Source organism: Syngnathus acus, chromosome 3, assembly GCF_901709675.1.
Source record: "Syngnathus acus chromosome 3, fSynAcu1.2, whole genome shotgun sequence".
NCBI lineage: Eukaryota > Metazoa > Chordata > Actinopteri > Syngnathiformes > Syngnathidae > Syngnathus > Syngnathus acus.
In genome coordinates, this window is record NC_051089.1 from 10,258,706 (window position 1) to 10,280,782 (window position 22,077).

The 22,077-nt window shown below is 40.5% G+C and overlaps 1 protein-coding gene across 6 annotated transcripts in view; it reads left to right on the forward strand.

The window, feature by feature from the left end:
- zfhx3 (zinc finger homeobox 3) overlaps window positions 1-6,755 on the forward strand; it is a 217,061-nt gene extending 210,306 nt beyond the window's left edge. For 4 of the 6 annotated variants that reach the window (XM_037247284.1, XM_037247282.1, XM_037247287.1 and 1 more), the window contains one exon: window positions 318-6,754. In XM_037247284.1, coding sequence (XP_037103179.1) covers window positions 318-2,065 — 1,748 coding nt within the window. In that variant the 3' untranslated portion in view covers window positions 2,066-6,754. Of the gene's footprint in view, window positions 1-317 lie in introns of all 6 variants that reach the window. The other 2 variants (XM_037247285.1, XM_037247283.1) reach the window with 1 other exon arrangement.
- The last annotated feature ends 15,322 nt before the right edge of the window (window positions 6,756-22,077 follow it).

Genomic DNA, 22,077 nt, shown 5'->3' on the forward strand with positions numbered 1-22,077 from the left:
TACTGTACAAGAATATATTATCAAATACAACAAATTTGTAGCACCAAGTCACCGAAGCAGAGCAATCATAGTCCACAAATTGAATCTTGCTCCCTTTAGTGTATTCCCACGACTGTATATTCCTTTCAAACAAAGCTTGTATATAAACCATGGAAGGAAAATATTTACTTGGCAATTGGATTTTGGATAGCACATAAGAGCAAAGTTACATGTGCTTATGAGTTGATATTGATAAAAAAAAAAATAATTCTTTAAGGGGATACTCCTACCTGAACTCAGTTAACTGTTGTTCTGTTTTTTGCACTACCAATCTGCAGCTTTAACTCCTCCTAAACCTTCAAACCTGCTAAACATGCCTGGTGCCAGTGTTCCCTCGCCAAGCTTGCCAACATCTGGATTGCCCAACAAGCCTCCCTCATCATCATCTCTGTCCACATCGAGCCCAGCGCAGACAAATACATCCGCGTCCCACTCGAGCCCCACCTCTACATCCAACTCCATTTCCTCAAGCACCCCGTCCGTCTCCCGGCCCGAACACCCCAAAGAGCGTGAAGTTGAGAGGTTGAGAGAAAAGGAGAAGCCCAAGGAAAAGCCGGAGAAGCCCTCAACCCCGTCATCAACTGGAAGTACCCCTGCTCCTTCTACTTCTGCTGCCAGCGCCAAGAAGGAAAAGCCAGACCCAGCTGTTCCCGCCACCTCTATGCCTACACCCGGCATGGAATATGTGGTAGATCCTGCCCAGCTACAAGCCCTGCAGGCTGCCTTGGCTTCAGACCCTACAGCTCTTCTCACAAACCAGTTCCTTCCCTACTTCATGCCTGGCTTTTCGCCATACTACACCCCACAGATCCCCGGCGCTCTCCAAGGTGGTTACCTGCAACCAATGTATGGTATGGAAAGTCTCTTCCCCTACAACCCTGCATTGTCACAAGCACTGATGGGCCTGTCTCCGGGATCCCTGCTGCAGCATTACCAGCAATATCAGCAGAGCTTGCAGGAAGCACTACAACAGCAGCAGAGGCAGCTTCAGCAGATCCAGCAACCCAAGGCGAGCCAAACTCAAGCTCCCCCTAAATCCTCGGGGGATCGGAAAGAAGCGGCCAGAGATCAGGTGAAAACAGAGGAGCAAAAGGGCAACCATCACAGCGCATCTCCCAACACATCTTCCACCTCCTCCACTCATAATAACGCATCCGCTGAACAGAATGAGTTGGATGGCAAAGCTGTGGACCCTCATCTAGACCAGTTCATCGTCCCCAAGGCGCAGTATAAACTGGCATGCCGGAAGTGTCAAGCAGTTTTCACCAAGGAAGAAGCGGCTATTAGCCACCTTAAGTCCAACTGTTTTTTTGGTCAGTCTGTGGCAAACCTGCAAGAGATGTTGCTGCGGGTCCCCAGTGGCGTAGGTGCAGGGGTTGGAAGTCTCTACGACTGCCTGGCTTGTGACACTACGTTGGATGGGGAAAAAGCGCTCGGTCAACATCTGGAATCAGCTTTGCACAAACACAGAACAATCAAGCGATCAGCCAGAAATGCCAAAGAGCACGCTACTAGTTTATTACCTCACTCTTCAGCCTGCTTCCCCACTCCTAACACCACATCTACCTCGCAGTCTGCCACTCATCCCATCAGCAGTCCCACTCCGCCACCAACGACATCAGCTACCATGCCATCATCTGCGGGGTCCACCCCCCTTTGCTCCTCCTCCTCCTCCTCCTCCACCACTACACAGCTCAACGCCACAGCCGCCAGCAAATCCTGGTCCCAGGCCCCTTTCTCCAGAGCTTTAGTCGGCAAGCCCAATGCCAGTCCCTCCTATGCTTCCTCCTTGTTTCCTCCAGTGTCCTCACCCTCAACGGTTACCTCAAGTTCATTGAGCACCTCAGGAGTTCAGACCTCGATACCAACAGACGTCTTTACTGACGAGTCTGACTCTGACAGCAGTCAGAAGTCGGCAGACAGACTGGGCAGGACGGCGGACGAGCCGCAGCAACCTGGCTTTGTCAAAGACAGTACTTGTAGTAGTAATCTCGCTAGTGTAGGAACAGACTCCATCAGATTGTAAAAGAGCTTTCGTTGATGGACAATGTTTAAAAAAAAGACAAAAATGAAAAAAAAAACACAAATGGAAAAAATCAGAAAAAGCAGCAATGTTAAATACGTTAAAGGTATACAAACCAATTTCAGAAAAAAAAAGATGTAAAGACTTACTGCAATTCCAAAGCTTGTAACCAAAAACTTAATGTTAGTGGATTGTTTTCCCATATCAACATGCTGGTTTCCATTTTGTTTTGTTTTGTTCAACTGAAACACACGCATATTAATAATATATGAGAAGAGAAAAGAGTGATGAGGAAGAATGCTGACATATGGCCCAAGAAACCCTTTGAAAAATTCTGAGTAGAGAAGATACCCTTTTGTTTAGTAATAATTTATATTTAATAGCACACTCACAAAAAGCCAGTATGTACTGTATGGGAGAATAGTCCGGTCCACGTTCTTGCTATTTAAGCATTCAGATACCAATGGCTTGCAAAAGTAAAATAATAATGTAATGTCTATTTTATTCTCAGGTCAATGGCTCGCAAATGTTTTGTTCTGTTACACAAACCCATGTTTGACATGCTTGTTTTTCTTCATATCTTGATTAACCACAACATTTTAATTGGAGTGGAAATTAATAAGGCATTTTTATGGGCATTAAAATGGCAGATAATTGGCTGAGTTTTACTGTTGAACAAAAGAATAGATGGGAGAAGAATTGTTATCCATTCATACAAAGAGACCATTGCAGACGTAAAAATGGGCCATGAATAATTGAGTTTTTAAAGGAAACAAAAAAAAAACATCCCTCTGTATTTATAAAGGTTCCAGATATTGTGGTGTTATGTAGATTGCTGGATTGGAAGTGAATTGAAGCAGTTTGGTAGCCTGAAATTTTTTTTGTGTACATTTAGCTTTTGTATTGTCCAATTTTAAGACACTTCATTTGATGTTGTCTTGATCATTCCGATAGATTAGATGATGGGCAATGGGTAATTTATCCAAATGATATTTCTGTCTCATTCACAACCTTCTTGGGAGATATTCATCCAGATTCCTCTCCTGACAAGGAAGGAACCGCTTTAAGCGTTATTTAAAACGTATGGGTCAGTTGGTACTGCATCCATCAACTGGATGAAAACAAGTTGTGAGTGAAATAATGAAATTCTAATTTTATTTAATTTTTTTGGGTTACCTTCGTGCACTTATTACTGTCTGACTCTCATTTCTCACTCTGTGTTCTTCTCCCCGCACTTATTTCCCTTGGCTGTCCTGTATTTGTAGATGCGATGCAGGTCCTCTGTGTGGCTACACTTTTTATTTTGTTGTCATTCATGCAAATGAAAAAATAATACTAATAATAATTCTCACGCTTTAAGACAAAAAGAAAATCCAAAGACTGAACACTTTTCACCATTGGTGCATAAAGATGAGAGAAGAGGCTTCTTTATACTTGATAATTTGTTGCTGTTTTTAAAGGAAAGAAAACAAAGTTTTAAAAGATAAAGGAGTACGCATCAGAGTTACCGTTTTTGCTTCCTTGCGAGCAAACGGGTGGCTTTTTTACGTAGATACCAAAAACCAAAAAGGGCCCTCGTCCTTGCATTGTGGAGTAGCACCGTTACAGAGCCATTGCAGTTTGTAAGATAGTTATGAATCTTTGTTTGACTTTTGACACATTCAAATGTCAATTTTTTTTTAAAGATCATGTATTAGGTCTGGTCTTCGAGGACATACATTTGCTGCTAATGTAAAATTTTGAAAGGAAAAAAAAAACTAGATGCATGCTCATTTTGCTTTTGGCGAAGCTTTAACAAAAACAAACAATAAACCAATTTCTTGCCTCTCTGCAACACCTTTTTTGTTTCTTGTTGCAAAAACGGAACTTTGAAGACTGTGAATATGTATGTTCCAAAGGACATTTTGCTGATTTTTCTTTTGGACAGACCAATGTTTTGAAGCCAATGATCTATGACGTTTGTGAAGAACAGTGCATTCCAAATACCACAATGTTATTTTCTTTGTTTAAACGCGAGGACTGATCTTTTGTCATTTGAATTATTTTAAGTGTCAATCTATTTTCACTCCACTGTTGTGTACATTTTTACTGAAAGATCCATCTGTGCAGACGTGGAACACTCACTCCATCCAGTCGAGATTGTTGCTTACTTGTTAGGCAAGTAATGGTGGTTACCAAAAAGTGTATATAATACATCTGGTACTGATGTGTCTCCTAGGTTTTAATCATATTTTTGCCAGTCAACATAAAACTAGTTTCAAAAAAGGCGAGTGATAGCTTTTTACCTGCGGTGTGATTGCCCTCCACCCCCGCCCTACTCCCTTGCAGGGAAATCCAGCAATGACTTGTCCCATGTGTAAGCAGGGTGCCACTTTTACGCATCGATTACAGGTCTTGAGGGGCATCTTCATTCCAAAGCATTCTTTCTGGTCGCTAGGAGGTTTTTTTCGGAGGTGTCCCTTGGTTCAAACGGCTAGGAGGCTTTCATGTCCCAAAGAAGTCACCCACTTGATCGTATCGCAATGGAAACGGATGAGCATAGGTACCCCCACGCTTTCACTGATAACAAACAAAAATGTATATTTTTTCAACCAAAACCAAGACTTATTTAAATTTGTGGACAACCTCTTTTTGACCAATATTGTACAGCCAATTTATATAGATATATGTATACGCCCCAATGATCTTAATGCCTTTTGGTGTTGATACCATAGCATGTTGTTAAGAGCAATGATTGACTCTCCAAGCTTGCCACTTCTCGAAAATTCTGTCTCCCTGAAATTGTGTACTTTTTGATTTCATAAATTAAGTTATATTGTTTTTCTCCCTTAAATATATTTTAATTTCCCTATAATGTCAAACATGTATTTCAGTTTTCTTATAAGTATTTGTATGTTTTTGTGGTCTGTGTATATAATTTTTCAATCATAAATTAACACTAGATTTGAATTAAGTTTTTAAAATTAGGAAACAAATCCAAAAATATGTCCCAGTCACTTTATTTAGTTGTTTTTTTTTTTTTTTAATATATAAAATTGTTTCAAAGCTATTTCAAATAGATCTTATTTCCAAAGTTCAAGGGTAATCATTTTGGCTCTTGTATAGAGGAAAGTTCAATCCCTACATCAGATGCACCCAGCATGGCCTGTATGTGAATTAGAAAGCGTGTGCGTATGTGTTTCATAAGAGCCAATTAATTTCCCCCTTTTTTTTTGGTGTTAGACATCAAAACAAAGCAAGCCGCAATTCAGAGTAATTGAGAAAATCTAATGATCAAAGTGACTGTGGTAGCTTTTACTCCGATTGATCACATGAATGTGGCAAAAGCTTTATGCAGTCAACAAAAGAACATTTGTACACCCCCGCCCCCTGAAAAAATGTGTATATTTTATCAAAATGTTTTTGTGGGTATCTGCCTCCACAATTCTTACATTGGGATATTTGATGGACATTCAAAAAGCAACAAGGTTATGCCGTAGAGGTCATCTTTGCCCACTGTGAAAAGGGCGTGTGTACTAGTATACAGATACAAATATATTTAAATCAAGACATCACTTTTTGTTTGTTTCTGAGATGAAGAAGGACTGAAAAGAAACAAAAAAAAAGACTCTGGGAATCTTTGGAGCTCTTATCAGGAGGACACGAGGGGCCGTGGGCACACCGAAACTGGGCATGGGAGCCGAGGGCAGGCTCCGAAACAGCTTTAAATACCACCTCCTTATCTGATTAGTGACGACGAGAATGGACTCTGGAACCGATGGACGTTGTGTGACAGACAGACGGAGAGAGAGAGAACAGAATCTTGACTGCAGCTGCTCTTTCCTCTTTTCTTTCCCCCCCATCTGCCTCCGCTTCTGACCCTTTGATGGATGTTTCCCCAAATTTCAGGAAAGGACGGACAGAGACGCTGGCCTCTTTCCCCTCCTCCACGTTGCTACCTGTCTCCCTTTCCCCTCCGCTTGTCTTTGGTAGACAAGTAAAGCTCTCAAGTCACGCGGCAGCTCGCCCCTCTCTCTGTTGGTTATCTGGTCAAAGAAGAAAAAAGAAATTAACAGCAGAGGGTGGAGTTGGGTTCTCCAAACTGTCATTTCTTGGAAAAAGAGGCAGTTGTACACTTAAAGAAAAGCGTATTAACCAAAATCAACAACCAAACTAACAACCAAACAACCATTTGCTCCAACGTCAAAGATGAACTGTTACTTGGGGCGATCTGTTCCTTTTGTGACTTCTGGTGCCACAATTGTTTCTTTTGGTTTCTTTTTTTTTTTTTTTTTAAACTTTTAGACTTTTTTTGTTTCCTTAAATGACTCCTCGTTCGAGCCTCATAAGCATGGCTCTGGGGCTCCAGGCAGCCCGGCTGAGGGTAGAAAAAAAAACAGCCTTGCAATGTACAAAAAAGAGCAAGTTAAACCAAAAATGTTGTTCTTGATGTCTTTTCTATACTGTAGTCTTGTTAGCTTTTTTGTTACTGTAATTATATGATGAAGATTTCCAGACTGTACCAAATGACATGGAAACTGACATACATACAAACCACATGGAACTTCAGACTTTTAAAGAAACTTTTGTCACAAAACCTTGTTGTCCTAGTTAAGTTGATTGTAGATGTTAATTGAATATACTCCTTTGAAAATATTTCATCAAGTATGTTTCTTGCTCATTGTGATACATTAAAATAAGTATGAGCATAGACTCGGGCTTTGGACTCATTCTTCTCTTTTCTGATGGACTGTATGAATAAAGTGATTCACACCTCATACTTGAGTCTGTAAAACATTACTTGCAATATAAAAAGAAAATATACGTTCCATTCTCCATTCTAATACATTTCAGGTATTTAGTCACTCATTGGACAGCCATAACGTACAGCTCAGTTTCTTGTTCCTTTACTAAGATAATGTTCACTTTTGATTGATATAACACATTCCTTGGGCATCCTGTGGGCCAGTATGACTAGAAAATAAACGTGTTTTTTTTTACCTACACACATTTATATATTTTTTGTCTTACAGCCTATCGAAATTCATATTGTACCCATGATTGAACTTAATAAAAGCGGATTGCAACAGGACCTAAATGTTATGAGCTTATGCAACTTATATTTAAAGGTGTTGCAGATAATTTCTTTGAAATATGTGAAAACAGATGAAAAGAGATTTCTAAGGAAACCTAAACCTCCAAAGGAGAGGGCAGCCTTTCTTGAGCAAGAGGCGAGATTCACTGGCCATGTTGAGCCAATTAACACACAAGGGCACATCCCAAATGAATTAAAAACACCCTAATCTGATCTGTGTGAAAAGCAAGGCCATTTCCTTCACAGGCCAGGACCAGATGGCACTCACACTGTGATAGTGCATTGAAACAGGCCAGACCAAGTCACACTGTGAAATTGGGTTAGCGCCTTGGCCTAACACAGGCCTTGGGCAGTGTGAGGAGAATAGCCCACCTCTGTAATACTTGCCCCATATTTAATTATAATTCTCAATGTGTCTCAATAACTCATTCATTGTTCATCAGTGATGGGGTTAGGGTTCCACCTTTCAGCTGTCAATTTTTGACATATTCCAAAAAATACATATGAAATACAAAAGGCAAGCACAGCTATTTTAGATGGCGTTTTAACCATGATAGATAGATAAATTAGCCTGCAGGGCACTCCTTAAAATACTGTACTGTACTGAGAAAAACAATATCCAAACCTTGGGCAAATGTGGATTCGACAATATGATAAACCTTTGTAATATGTGGTATAATTACTATCATAGTTCAATGTATAATATATAAGTATATTGTCTTTTTAATTATTACTTTTATAAATGAACCCATCCATCACTGTTACAGTATATTTGCATTGAGGCCAAGTTGTGGAGTGATGCACCAAATTTAGCAAATGAAGTGTGATAAAAAAAAAAAAAAGCTTGCTTTAACCAGCACTCTCGTATGCACTGTGATGTAACAGTATCACCCTAAATGACTTCTTTTCTTTTTTTTCTTTCAGTATAATGTGTTTAGGATCGATTGATATAGACAGGCAGAACTGGTAAGGAGTACAACATATCCCACTTAGAAAAGAAAAGGTCCTTGCCAACCTCAATAAGCATGTTGCCCATTTGAGTTTAATTAATTATGCATCCGATAGCCAAGTTTGAGAAACCACAAGGATGTTCATGGCAGGGCCACAGCCAAGGCTGAAAAGGAACCAGTGCTACAGAATCAGGAGAAAGGAGCAAAATCCACCACAGCATGACAAATGAGGAGAGCTTACTGGCTCACCAGCTCCATCCAGAAAGGCGGCTGAGGTCCAATGCAGTCAGCGAGTATTTACCGTACCAAGTTTTTTGTAAACCATTTTAACTTAAAAAAAAAAAAAAAGAAATCAGAAAAACAAGCAGCTGCCAAAATGTGTCAGTTCCTTCCAGTTGGGGTCTGCTAAAACTAGTCGCGTCATATTCACACCAAGTCAAAAGTTCAAAGTTGACTATAATTTACTGTGCAGTACCTCAAGGCCCTTTCTGCATATAAAGTGTTCTGCACAAGCGAGGGCATCATAATGGAGATGACTGTGAAGAGCAAAGATTGATTTCAGCTGTCAAAAATTTGAAATCCAAGCAAGCCATTAGTTTTCAGAGAAACGCATTGTTCGTGACCCAGTTGTGCTATTGGAGTGAGTGGCAGGTAAACTGCCTTCCCTCTAGGATCCATGCTGGGAAGGTGTGCGGCCAGTCATAGCAGGCCCAGGGCTGTGCTGCAGCATTTCCCCGTCTCTTGAACACAGGATCAAGTATCGCTGTTTTCGCAGCACCTTCTGGTTCTGTTTAACAGGAAATGAGCTTCATCAGAACAAGTCCGACCAAAACTGAGTCGGAATGGGCCCTGACAGGCGGCAATATTAGCCTGTGACGGCAGTCGGTAATTGAATGATCAGCCCCCCCCACCCCCATCACTCATAATGAAGAGAATATGTGCAGGGAATATGTTTGTCCTTCTTTATCCTTTATCTGCCCCTTTCCTTGTCTCGTTTCCCCACTTTTAGCCCTCAATAAATCATGCGTTGGAGCAGAAATAAAGGAGAATTTGCCCCAACTTCAAAGTGCCTTTCGTGTCATTTCTGTAACCTCAATGTGATGATGCATTGAAAAGGCTTCTAGTGCGCTCCGCTCTCGAGTGCGTTCCCCTCGAAACAACGCCGCGATGACAGTGTTGTGGGAGAGCGAGTGCAAGTACATGAGAGATCAATTATTACACCTCATTCTGCTCTCGTATGCAAAATGATAATGGGTGTACCATGTCAGAGCCGAACCATCAGGTGGTGTATCCTTTCCTCGTAAATGTGTTTCACAGATTGTCTGAGAAGAGTCTGTTAAATCCCTTTGGACGTTCAAGCTGAAGGGAAAGAATTTGGCTTCTCCTTGATCTGTCTTCAAATGTCCCTCGGTGGACATGATTTAAGAGTAATAAAACAGCAGAAAGGGGCGGAGGGGGGCAACATGATGTCACTTTACACATGTAAACATCGCTCTCATATGGGAAGATGTTTTTAAAGAAATAGAATTAGTCTTGTGTGTTTGTGGCACACACAAAAAAAGGATTCATTGAGGCCACGGCTGAGGAAGGGCGTTGTTATTAGGGAAGCGAGAGGCGCAGCTTGGAGGTGCAGCATCATATTTCACGTAGGATGTGAACTCCGAGACGGATTCTTAATACAATAAGTGCTTTGAGACTTGTTGGTATATAGATATTTCTCTGGCTTTTTTGGGGGGCTTTTTGTGTTTTTCAAAACCCTAACCAAAATCACTTGTAGTGTATTGCTGCTGGAATGCCTGTCAGCCTGCATGGGCCCATGACCCTGAGCTGGCTGCTATAATGATTGGAAGATGAAAGAGCCAGACCCCATTCCCAGGCTGCCCTGTTAGGGGGTGCAAGCCTGTGAAATGGAGAGATAATAGAGACCAGGTGGACTGTGGATGCCTGAGACACTCCTCAGTCATTCGGAGAGTTCCTCTCAGTGAGAAGGAGGGCAAACCACAACGAGTGTGATGGGCTTACGGGCCATTTCCATTTTTTTTTAAAGTGAAAACAAATTAAATTGTTTTTTCGCCCAACAAAACCCATTTTTAGGGAGTCTGAAAACTCTTTTTGTTTTTAAACTTGGTTAATCATTTTGAAAACACTATCCTTGTGACTCTGTGTACATCTTTCCAGAGATGATGCAGTAGTCCCAGTTCTCATGCGACAGACAGTGAGTGTGCATGGTCGCTCCTCGGGCAGTGGTGTGAAGTTTCACACCTGACATTCACATCATCTGCCACAGTGTATTAACAACAATCATCCTTCCCACTGTCTGACAAATATTTTATACATACACACGCATGCACACACGCACACTTACACACACACGCACACCAACCTCTGGCCTGAAGAGTTGGGCAATTCTTAGCTTTATCAAGCATCTTTGGGTCTTTGAAAAGCGCTATACAAATGTAATGAATTATTATTGTTATTAATATTGAAGACTAAATTGTTCATTGGTGTGAATGTGAGTGTGTACAGTTGTCTACATGTACCTCTTGTCCCGAAGTCAACTGAGAAGATTTGCAGTTCAGCTGGACAAAGCTGTACATAAAATTGGTGGATGAATGGATAGCTATATAGAGAAAAAATATGTCCTGAATTTGTCTCATGATTCAATATTCAGTTTAAAATATTTGGTCTAGCAACAAGTCTGACCATCCAAGCACATTTTACTCTTCGTATCTGCCATTAATTTAAAGTAGAGAAAGTAAAGCAAAGGTCAGGCGGACTGACTGCGAAAAGTGTTTCTAATTGGAGCAGACAGGCTCGCATAGCTCTGCTGTAATTGCTATCTAATTAGCGGGTAGATAGCAGATTCCAACATGCCATTTAACATCAACAATTTAACCCTTAAGAGGAACACTCAGAGAATGTATTCTAAGCAAATCCTGTGGGAAAAACACTTTGTTCCATTTTTCTCCCCTCATTGGAAGCTCAGTAAATCAAATGGAAAGCGCCTCAAATGAGGAAAAGTCCCACTTAACGTCTTATCTCCAAGAGCTTTTACATATTAAACATTGATTACATACAAATAGCAGTGCCTTTCTTATCATCATTGTCCATTGTCTTGCAGAGATTATCCTATAATTAAACCTAACAGGGTTGTACTGAGGGCTTTTTGTCAAGTGAGTGAATTGCTCATTATTCTCACTGAATGTGGGCTAATGACAGTGGCGACATTATGAGCAAGCATGCAAGGGAGTACATGCGAATAATGCAGACAGTGTTTGACTCAGATTAATTATACAAGGGATTCTAAAACAAAAGACTACACACAGACGAAAAGGACACTTCATTAGGTACATCAATCTTAGGGTTTAAATGTGTTCAACAATGGCACCGACATAGTAATATAATACAATCATGTATAATACAATACACTTTAATCCATTCTGGTTTCTTGAAATACTTTAAATCGTCTTTCTTCATTGAATTGATTGGAAACGCCATTGTTTTTAATAAGGGAAACAGCACTCGATGATAAAATACCTTTTATTCTGACATAGTTGAATAGAAAAATTCAAAATTAAGATTAATTCAATGTAGCTCCTATACATACTATGTAGGAGCAACATACAGAAGAGGAGATTTTGCCACCGGGTGGCAGCATTGTACGTTTACATAGACACAAAAAACACAAAATGCTTTTACGTTTCAGTTACCTTTAGTGTCTCAATACACGTAAACAGTAGAATTTGTCATTCATTGCAGAGGGTAAAGAATGTGAGTATTGTTATATTGACTGTCAACATGTGTTACTGCACCATTTGTGTACTGTGCCATGAACTCTGTTATTTGCAATTTGTTAGCCTGTCTGCACAAATTAGCATTAAGATGGATTGTACATGTTTATGTTATCAGATAAAAAAGTCACATGATCCTGTAATGTTAGTTACTTAGCACTATGAAGCCAAGCACTTGGTGGCAAACACACACAAAAAAGAAAATTAATAAAGCAGGTCAGCATAAGAGTGACCCTGAGTTTGGTTTTATGTCTGCATCGGTCCATCTAAGTTATTATATATTATTATAAAGCAGGTCAGCATAAGAGTGACCCTGAGTTGTGTTTCATGTCTGCATCAGTCCAGCTAAGTTATTACCGTACATGATGAAAAATAATATCTAGCATTATAGCAAATCACAAACACAATAATTTATTTCATTGCAAATTTTATTTAATTGTAAACAACTAAAGCCACACACAAAAAACAGTTCCTCAGTCAAGCGTCCGATGAGTCTGGGTGGTTTAATGTCTGTTTTTCTTCAATTGTGAATCATATGCAATTAAAGTGTAGCATTCACTGCCTGGAGCCTGTGCCCACCCCCCAGCAGCACACACTCCGATCTTTGTTCAGCTTCTTTATCATCCTCACTGTCTTCCTCATGCACACATGACACTCTCAACATATCAGGCCAAGGTCACTGAACATCCACTGCGGACTGTTGCCTCTTTCTAAATTAATGTTGCAATTAGCAACCTTGTGATAAATGCTGAGCAGTCGTCCCACACTGCTCCCCTTCCTGTGATATATTAATTTTTGACCAAAACATCCCCTCTTGACTGTCGTAACAAGGTATGATGTATTAAATCTTGGCTGTTGCTATGGCGACAGCAGCCCCATCTTGTCATTAGAGCCACAAACAAGCAGTGGTAGCTAATGTCATTGCAGTCAACATGGAGAGTGATGCGAAACAGAGAGGTTGTGTAGGATGTGTTTTTATAAGGGCATTCAATGTGAAATATATATATATATATATACATACATATATATACACACACACACACACACACACTATTAAGTTGCATGATCTGCTAGAGGATCTTTGCAATGGTCTTATTATATACACATCCCTCTAGTGAATAGTTTGCATGTTACGCAACAATATTTCTGATGTCTTAGTTTCCATGCAAAATTCCTCAATGTGCTTAGTGTAGTTTAGATCAAGAGGAGTCTGCTGGCTTTCCTAACTAAATTATCCAATTGTTGTTTCTTTTCTACGAGCTACTAAACTGAGATCACATGCACAGGCAATGAAAAGTGACAAGAAATTGACTAAAGCATGGGGAATCAATGAGAAGTAAATGTGTTCCCTAAGTACAAGTGAGCAGCTGATGGCTGCCTGTGGTCTACCTCCTCTTCTTTGGTCTTCTTTTTTTCCCATCACTTACATGTAGCCACACCGTATCATATTATCACATCTGCTGAGCTACTACACATGTGCAACAGCTATAAAAAAAAATACCTTCTGCTGAAAGTGATTACTTGACTATACTTCATCTTTTATTTTCTCTTTAATGTTAAAAGTTCTACTCTGCTCTTTTGCAAAATGTGTAGTTTTTTTTTTTTTTAACTGTACAGCTGTGGCTTCTTATGTGGTGTCCACCAAGAAGGCCATTACATTTTGTCAATACTTTACTCATTGTAGATTTGTCAACATGATGATGTTAGCATGCGCCAGAGATTTCTGTAAATTTTTAGCAGACACTAAAGTATCCTTCTTTAGTTCATTAAGTATTCTGCACTGTGCTTTTCCAGTCCTCTTTACAAGACGGACACAAGTGACACTAGCAACTGTGCTGAACTTTACCCTGACAAATTTACGTCTTTCCATGGAGTGACGAACATGAAGGTTTTTATCAAATTTTGTGATCCTTACCAGCAAGTTAGCACTTTATTGTAGGTATTGTGAGAGCTATTTTGTAGGTGGGGCATGGTTTTCACAGGATGTTTCTTGAGAGTACTTTTGGAATAGGGCATGGCAGCTTTTTGCAACTCCTCCAAGCTCATCGCACGGGGTTGGCTGACCTCCGATTCTGATTAGATTTTCCAGTACTCAACTGTAGAGGGAGATTGCAGTAGATGAGAACATTCTTCCTGGACTCCTCTACCTCTGCCTTTACCAAGATGTCATTGGTCTTCTCTGCCTCCACGTTCTTATGGATTGAATTTTTTGTGCAGAAGGTTTTATGTTTGCTGTTGGTTTGCAAAGTTCATTTTTCTGGTCTCTTAATTTGCATTTTTACCAACTCATATTTTCTCCAAAAGTTTGATCATTCTATTTTGTCAAACCACGAGTAAGGTCCGTCTCGGTTTTTTAGTTAGTGGTGCACCATCATCTCAAAGGCTTACAGCAGGACTGAGTTTATATTTGTGTTAAAATGAGAATATTTCATGCCATTGCTATTGCACATTATGAATGAAAACCCCAGGTCAGTATTGAGGCCTGGATAGAGAAATCAAGGTGACATTTGTGTAAATTGTTTTTACTTTATGATTTTCTCATTAGATTTTATTGCTATATTATTACACTGTATACAGTATGCTATTTTCACTACAGAGAAATCTCCTGGATACGACAGGAATTAATCAAAACCACCAGACATATGAAGTATGTACTATGTAAACAAAGAAATATATATATGCCATAGCTTTTACTGTCAGTCTCCTCTGCCCCCCCAACACACACACACACACACGCACACACTCCCTCTTGCCTTCTACAGACTGATGTGGGTAGGACCAGGCAGGGGTTAAACTCATCGCGCCATAAAAAAGGAGCTGTTCATAAAATGGAGGAATAAGAAGCAGAAATAATATTTCAAGTATGATTAGTTCATCCGCAGGGCACCTTGTGCGATTGAGAAAGGGGGTGAAAGTGGGAGGGGTTATTGTGCACGGCAAGCAGTAAATTATATCTAGCCTTTGAATGATTCCTGCAGATCCTATTACGACAGTGAGGGGGATTGGGAGGGGGTGGAGGCGGGGGGGTGGTTGGGGGTCAGTGGGGAGAGAGAAAAGCAGCAGAACGAATCGGATGAATTTTATTTCCAGCTGTCCGAATGATGGGGGACATGAGCGGAGGAGAGAAGAGTGCATCGAATAGATATTAAGACAACCATTTGTTCTCTTCTGCATAATCTTAGTGTAGTGTATATATACAAGCACGGTGTCAGTCAATGACAAAATTCATCTCTAACGTGAATACTAAATCGGTAAGCCACAAAGACTTATCACCACCACCTCCACCCACAAAATTAGAATCTTTAGTTTATAGCGTACATAATTCATAATTTATGCTGACACTTTAGCGCCATTAAAGATAACAATAACAAGATTAAGAAGACGTGTCATTAAACTCACCCTTTGCTGAGCTGTAGTGACACACAATTTAGCCTGTAGCAGGTGGTAAAACATGTCACACTTCAAATTTATTGACACAAGTGTTGACATCTAACACCGGTTCTGAAAATATGGGCATGCCAGTAATCACCTGTTTATCTGCATCACATTGGTCCTTTCAAAAAAAAAAAAAAAATCTTGATGCCCACTGCCTGAATACTAAAGTATCACTCCAGCTCTTACTTCTGTCTCATGTAGGTCCTGTTTTTTGAACACAATGTGTACTCTCAATTATCTCATAAAATCTCCCTCAATTTGACCATCGTGTTCAGACCCAAGCTATTTAATTTACTGTAGAAATGAGATCATTAATTAAGCCTTGTTTGTGCCAAACTGTATTGGTCGGTGGGCGAGTGCCAAAAGAGCGATGGGAGCTTTTGGACATTTAATGCAGAACATTAATAATAACAGAAGAGAAGCAAGGGGGAATTAAAAAGAAAGAATTTTGCACCCAGCCTCCCCCATTAATTGCACTTTTAAATTTCCCTATAATGGATTCTGACATCTCAAGTCACCAAAATCCATCATTCTGAAGGGTATTATTCCTCAATTAACCTGTCAACCCCCACCAAGACCACCCGACGGCTTTCAGCCGAGATTTGGAAAGAAATGACAAATTCTAATTACTTTTAAATATAAAGTAGATTGATAATCCAGTCTTATTCCAAACACATGTACCAAGTCGTATAAACCTTTAATTCTACCTTCAACATAGCTGGTGATTATAGGCAATCCGAGGTGCATCCAAGGTCACTTTTCCCTCGACTAATGGCAGGTCCATCTTGTCAGGCCCAAGCAGAAACACCACTCTGCAAACTAATCACATTCATAATCAGATTGTGCTTACACCGTAGCTTCATCTTAATGCATAAAAAGTGTCTAAAGGGGAAAATGGCTGACATCCATACTTAGGAATTATTTTTCTAGTAGTTTCATATATTGGTTAGATGTGTAAGCTTTTGAACGCAGTAGTGCAGGTATACATAATTTGTTTATTTATTATTTATTCATCACTCTTATTGTTCATTGTTTGTGCCTTCTTGTTTTTGTTTTGCGTTGTTTACTTGTATGTTTATCGTGTACTGTGTCTCGTCACCGTGGGATAGGGGAAACGTAATTTCGATTTCTTTGTGTGTCTTGGCATGAAGAGATTGACAATAAAGCAGACTTTGACTTTGACTTTGATACACGCCACCATTATAAGTGCCTCTGAATAACTCAAAGTTCAAATGTTCTGTCAGGCATGTCCTGACATTTTTGTTTTTTGGCAAAATGTTAGTGTTGGTTCGTGAGTGAACGATTCTTTCAAAAGAACGAATCTTTTCAGTGAACGAGAATGACCGAATCACTTCCTAAAGTGAATCGTTCTTTTTTCAGTTTATATGACTTCAACCAGTAGGTGTCAGCAATGCCCATTGAAGCTGGTGCCACCTCGCCATAAAACAAAACGAAGAAGAAAATGACGTAGCTTCCCGTTCACGAACGAGTCGTGAATTGCATTTATTTCCCGTTCATCAACTGAACGGGTCTGTGAGTAAACGAGTCAGTGATTTGCATTTCCAGTTCATCGCGAGAACGGATCAGTGAGGGAACGAATCCTGACTTTCTCGTTCGCGAACGAGTCAATGGGTCAACTGCCTTCCTTCCCCCCGTGCATCAACGGATCAGTCAGTGAACGTGTTGCGTCTCCCTCCTGGCGTGAACTATGTAAGGCAGAATGTCGATTTACGGTTTGCCAAGGAAAGAAAGAACCGCTCACTGAAACACCACTTCTTTTATGCGCGTTTTCTCCAAGCGAACGGCTAACTTTATTGCATGAAGGGATGCGCCGTTATGCGCCGTTATGCAACAACGGGGAGATTATGCTTCTCTTTGGGTAATCTTGATTTTATAACACTTATAGTAGTTTTAAAATAACGTGTATGCATATATACGCCTAAATATTGTTATCCAATATATCTACTGCAATTTCACATTGGATTGCTCCCCTTGGGTTGGTGTCAGGAAGGGCATCCGGCTGTAAAAAGTTTTGCTCCAAAAATGTTCTCAGTATAGGACTCTCAACCACGAGATGGCCATGGACCGTCCTCGGTGGAAGAAAGCCATATTGAGAATCCAGTCCAACCCAGCGGCGCCTGGAAAACGGACTTTAAACCGATGATGATGATGATGATGATTGCTGGTTTGAAATTTATTTTTAATATATATATATTTTTTAATAAACATTTATGTTAAAACTTGTCTGGTGTTTTATTCCTTGTTTTTATATTCGCCAATTAAAACAAAAATCAGACATTTGGTTAACTGCTTTATGTGACAATATGTGTAGGTACACCTCATGGACACTACAATAGGTACAGTACACGAGGTAAAAAAAGAATAAATAAAATAAAGGGTTAGTTGCACAATAAAATCACATTCAGATACATCTTATCACCTGGGATCGAACCAACTTCTTACCAAGCAAGAGCCCGTGTCACTAACCAGTCGGCTATTTCGATCTGTCAGCTCAGGGTCGTCTGCACTGCTTTGTACTTGTGATGTGCATTCCAGTTAAGTGAACTGAATCTTTAGAATTGGTTCACTCAAAATATTTGTTCAAAAGAATCGTTCACCGAATCGTTCGCTACATTTTATTATTTATTCTTTTTTTTTTTTTAACCTCGTGTAGTGAAAAGTGCCACACCCGCCCTCACCCCCACCTCCTGATTGGCTGTTTGATCTGTGACGTCACTTGGACACTCCATTAGGTACACCGCCATTTTCAAGTGGACCTAATAACAGGCCACTTTATTAGGGAAATATCACGGTCAAAGGTCACAGGTGTCAAGCTCTAATCCTTGGGGCCGCATTCCAACATGTTTTCCAAGATTCCCTCGTTAAGTGCACCTGCGTGAAAAGTTTTAGCTCCTACAGAACGTGAAAATAGCTAAATCTTTTCACGCAGGTGTGTTTAACGAGGGTAACTTGGAAAACATATTGGAACGCGGCCCCGAGGACTAGAGCTTGACACCTGTGACCTTTGACCATGATATTTCCCTAATAAAGTGGCCTGTTATTAGGTACACTTGAAAATGGCGGTGTACCTAATGGAGTGTCCGTGTGATTCCCTCGTTAAGCGCACCTGCGTGAAAAGTTTTAGCCCCTGCAGAACGTGAAAGGAGCTAAAACTTTTCACGCAGGTGCGCTTAACGAGGGAATCACATGGACACTCCATTAGGTACACCGCCATTTTCAAGTGTACCTAATAACAGGCCACTTTATTATCTTGGAAAACATGTTAGAATGCGGCCCCAAGGACTAGAGCTTGACACCTGTGACCTTTGACCATGATATTTCCCTAATAAAGTGGCCTGTTATGAGGTACACTTGAAAATGGCGGTGTACCTAATGGAGTGTCCGTGTGATTCCCTCGTTAAGCGCACCTGCGTGAAAAGTTTTAGCCCCTGCAGAACGTGAAAGGAGCTAAAACTTTTCACGCAGGTGCGCTTAACGAGGGAATCACATGGACACTCCATTAGGTACACCGCCATTTTCAAGTGTACCTAATAACAGGCCACTTTATTATCTTGGAAAACATGTTAGAATGCGGCCCCAAGGACTAGAGCTTGACACCTGTGACCTTTGACCATGATATTTCCCTAATAAAGTGGCCTGTTATGAGGTACACTTGAAAATGGCGGTGTACCTAATGGAGTGTCCGTGTGATTCCCTCGTTAAGCGCACCTGCGTGAAAAGTTTTAGCCCCTGCAGAACGTGAAAGGAGCTAAAACTTTTCACGCAGGTGCGCTTAACGAGGGAATCACATGGACACTCCATTAGGTACACCGCCATTTTCAAGTGTACCTAATAACAGGCCACTTTATTATCTTGGAAAACATGTTAGAATGCGGCCCCAAGGACTAGAGCTTGACACCTGTGACCTTTGACCATGATATTTCCCTAATAAAGTGGCCTGTTATGAGGTACACTTGAAAATGGCGGTGTACCTAATGGAGTGTCCGTGTGATTCCCTCGTTAAGCGCACCTGCGTGAAAAGTTTTAGCCCCTGCAGAACGTGAAAGGAGCTAAAACTTTTCACGCAGGTGCGCTTAACGAGGGAATCACATGGACACTCCATTAGGTACACCGCCATTTTCAAGTGTACCTAATAACAGGCCACTTTATTATCTTGGAAAACATGTTAGAATGCGGCCCCAAGGACTAGAGCTTGACACCTGTGACCTTTGACCATGATATTTCCCTAATAAAGTGGCCTGTTATGAGGTACACTTGAAAATGGCGGTGTACCTAATGGAGTGTCCGTGTGATTCCCTCGTTAAGCGCACCTGCGTGAAAAGTTTTAGCTCCTGCAGAACGTGAAAGGAGCTAAAACTTTTCACGCAGGTGCGCTTAACGAGGGAATCACATGGACACTCCATTAGGTACACCGCCATTTTCAAGTGTACCTAATAACAGGCCACTTTATTATCTTGGAAAACATGTTAGAATGCGGCCCCAAGGACTAGAGCTTGACACCTGTGACCTTTGACCATGATATTTCCCTAATAAAGTGGCCTGTTATTAGGTACACTTGAAAATGGCGGTGTACCTAATGGAGTGTCCGTGTGATTCCCTCGTTAAGCGCACCTGCGTGAAAAGTTTTAGCCCCTGCAGAACGTGAAAGGAGCTAAAACTTTTCACGCAGGTGCGCTTAACGAGGGAATCACATGGACACTCCATTAGGTACACCGCCATTTTCAAGTGTACCTAATAACAGGCCACTTTATTATCTTGGAAAACATGTTAGAATGCGGCCCCAAGGACTAGAGCTTGACACCTGTGACCTTTGACCATGATATTTCCCTAATAAAGTGGCCTGTTATGAGGTACACTTGAAAATGGCGGTGTACCTAATGGAGTGTCCAAGTGACATCACAGCTCAAACAGCCAATCAGGAGGTGGGGGTGAGGGCGGGTGTGGCACTTTTCACTTTCACTTAAGCTTTTTCCCTATTGAAGTGGCCTGTGATTAGGTACACCTCATGGACACTACAATAGGTACACTACACGAGGTAAAATAAATAAATAAATAAATAATAAAGTGTAGCGAACGATTCGGTGAACGATTCTTTTGAACAAATATTTTGAGTGAACCGATTCTAAAGATTTTCACGTGAACTGGAATGCACATCACTAGTACAAAAAAGTACAGACGGCCATTGGCTGCCAGGTTGAAATAGCCGACTGGTTAGTGACACGGGCACTTGCTTGGTAAGAACATGGTTCAATCCCAGGTGTGAAAATATACTTTAATATGATTTTATTGTGCAATTAACCCTTTATTTATTCTTTTTTTTTTTTTACCTCGTGTAGTGTACCTATTGAAGTGTCTATGAGGTGTACCTACACATTAATTAATTAAAGTCCCAATGATCGTCACACACACATCTGGGTGTGGTGAAATTTGTCCTCTGCATTTAACCCATCCCCGTGTGATTTTGATCCATCCCCTGGGGGAGAGGGGAGCAGTGAGCAGCAGTGATTTTTATGTTTTCATTGGCGAATAAAAAAACAAGGAATAAAACACCAGACAAGTTTTAACATAAATGTTTATTCAAAATAATAATAATAATAATAATATTAAAAGTACATTTCAAACCAGCAATCCAATGTGAAATTGCAGTAGATATATTGGATAACAATATTAGGCGTATATATGCATACACGTTATTTAAAAACTACTATAAGTGTTTCCTTGCCCTTTTGGGAGCTTAAGATCAGGGGATGCTTTGAGAATAATTGTCATTTTTTGTCTATGTGAAGCCCTTTGAGACTGCTTGTGATTTAGGGCTATACAAATAAACTTGACTTGACTATAAGTGTTATAAAATCAAGATTACCCAAAGAGAAGCATAATCTCGCCGTTGTTGCATAACGGCGCATCCCTTCATGCAATAAAGTTAACCGTTAGCTTGGAGAAGACGCGCATAAAAGAAGTGGTGTTTCTTTCTTTCTTTGGCAAATCGTAAATCGACATTCTGCCTTACATAGTTCACGCCAGGAGGGAGACGCAACACGTTCACTGACTGATCCGTTGATGCACGGGGGGAAGGAAGGCAGTTGACCCATTGACTCGTTCGCGAACGAGAAAGTCAGGATTCGTTCCCTCACTGATCTATTCTCGCGATGAACTGGAAATGCAAATCACTCACTCACTGACTCGTTTACTCACAGACCCGTTCAGTTGATGAACGGGAAATAAATGCAATTCACGACTCGTTCGTGAACGGGAAGTCACGTCATTTTCTTCTTCGTTTTGTTTTATGGCGAGGTGGCACCAGATTCAATGGGCATTGCTGACACCTACTGGTTGAAGTCATATGAACTGAAAAAAGAACGAATCACTTTAGGAAGTGATGAGTGACTTTAAATATGGGCATGCCAGTAATCACCTGTTTATCTGACTTTAAAGTGACTTTAAAGTCAGAATTCTCACAAATACATTATTGGCCTGTTTTTTTGCTGTAAATGGATTTTAGCATTAGGTAAAGGACCAAAGATGTTTTTAAAATAATTTTTCATTGAATCGTACTGTATCTATTTGAAATGTATTATCGAATCGTATCAGACTGTAACGACCCCGTATTTGGATACATATTGTATCGTTGCCTGTGTATCGAGGTACGTATCATATTGGCAACATCTAAAAGATACCCAGCCCTATTCCTGACCAGTTCTCTCACTTTCATCAATTTTAGAGAGGCCTCGAGTTCTTGGTAAT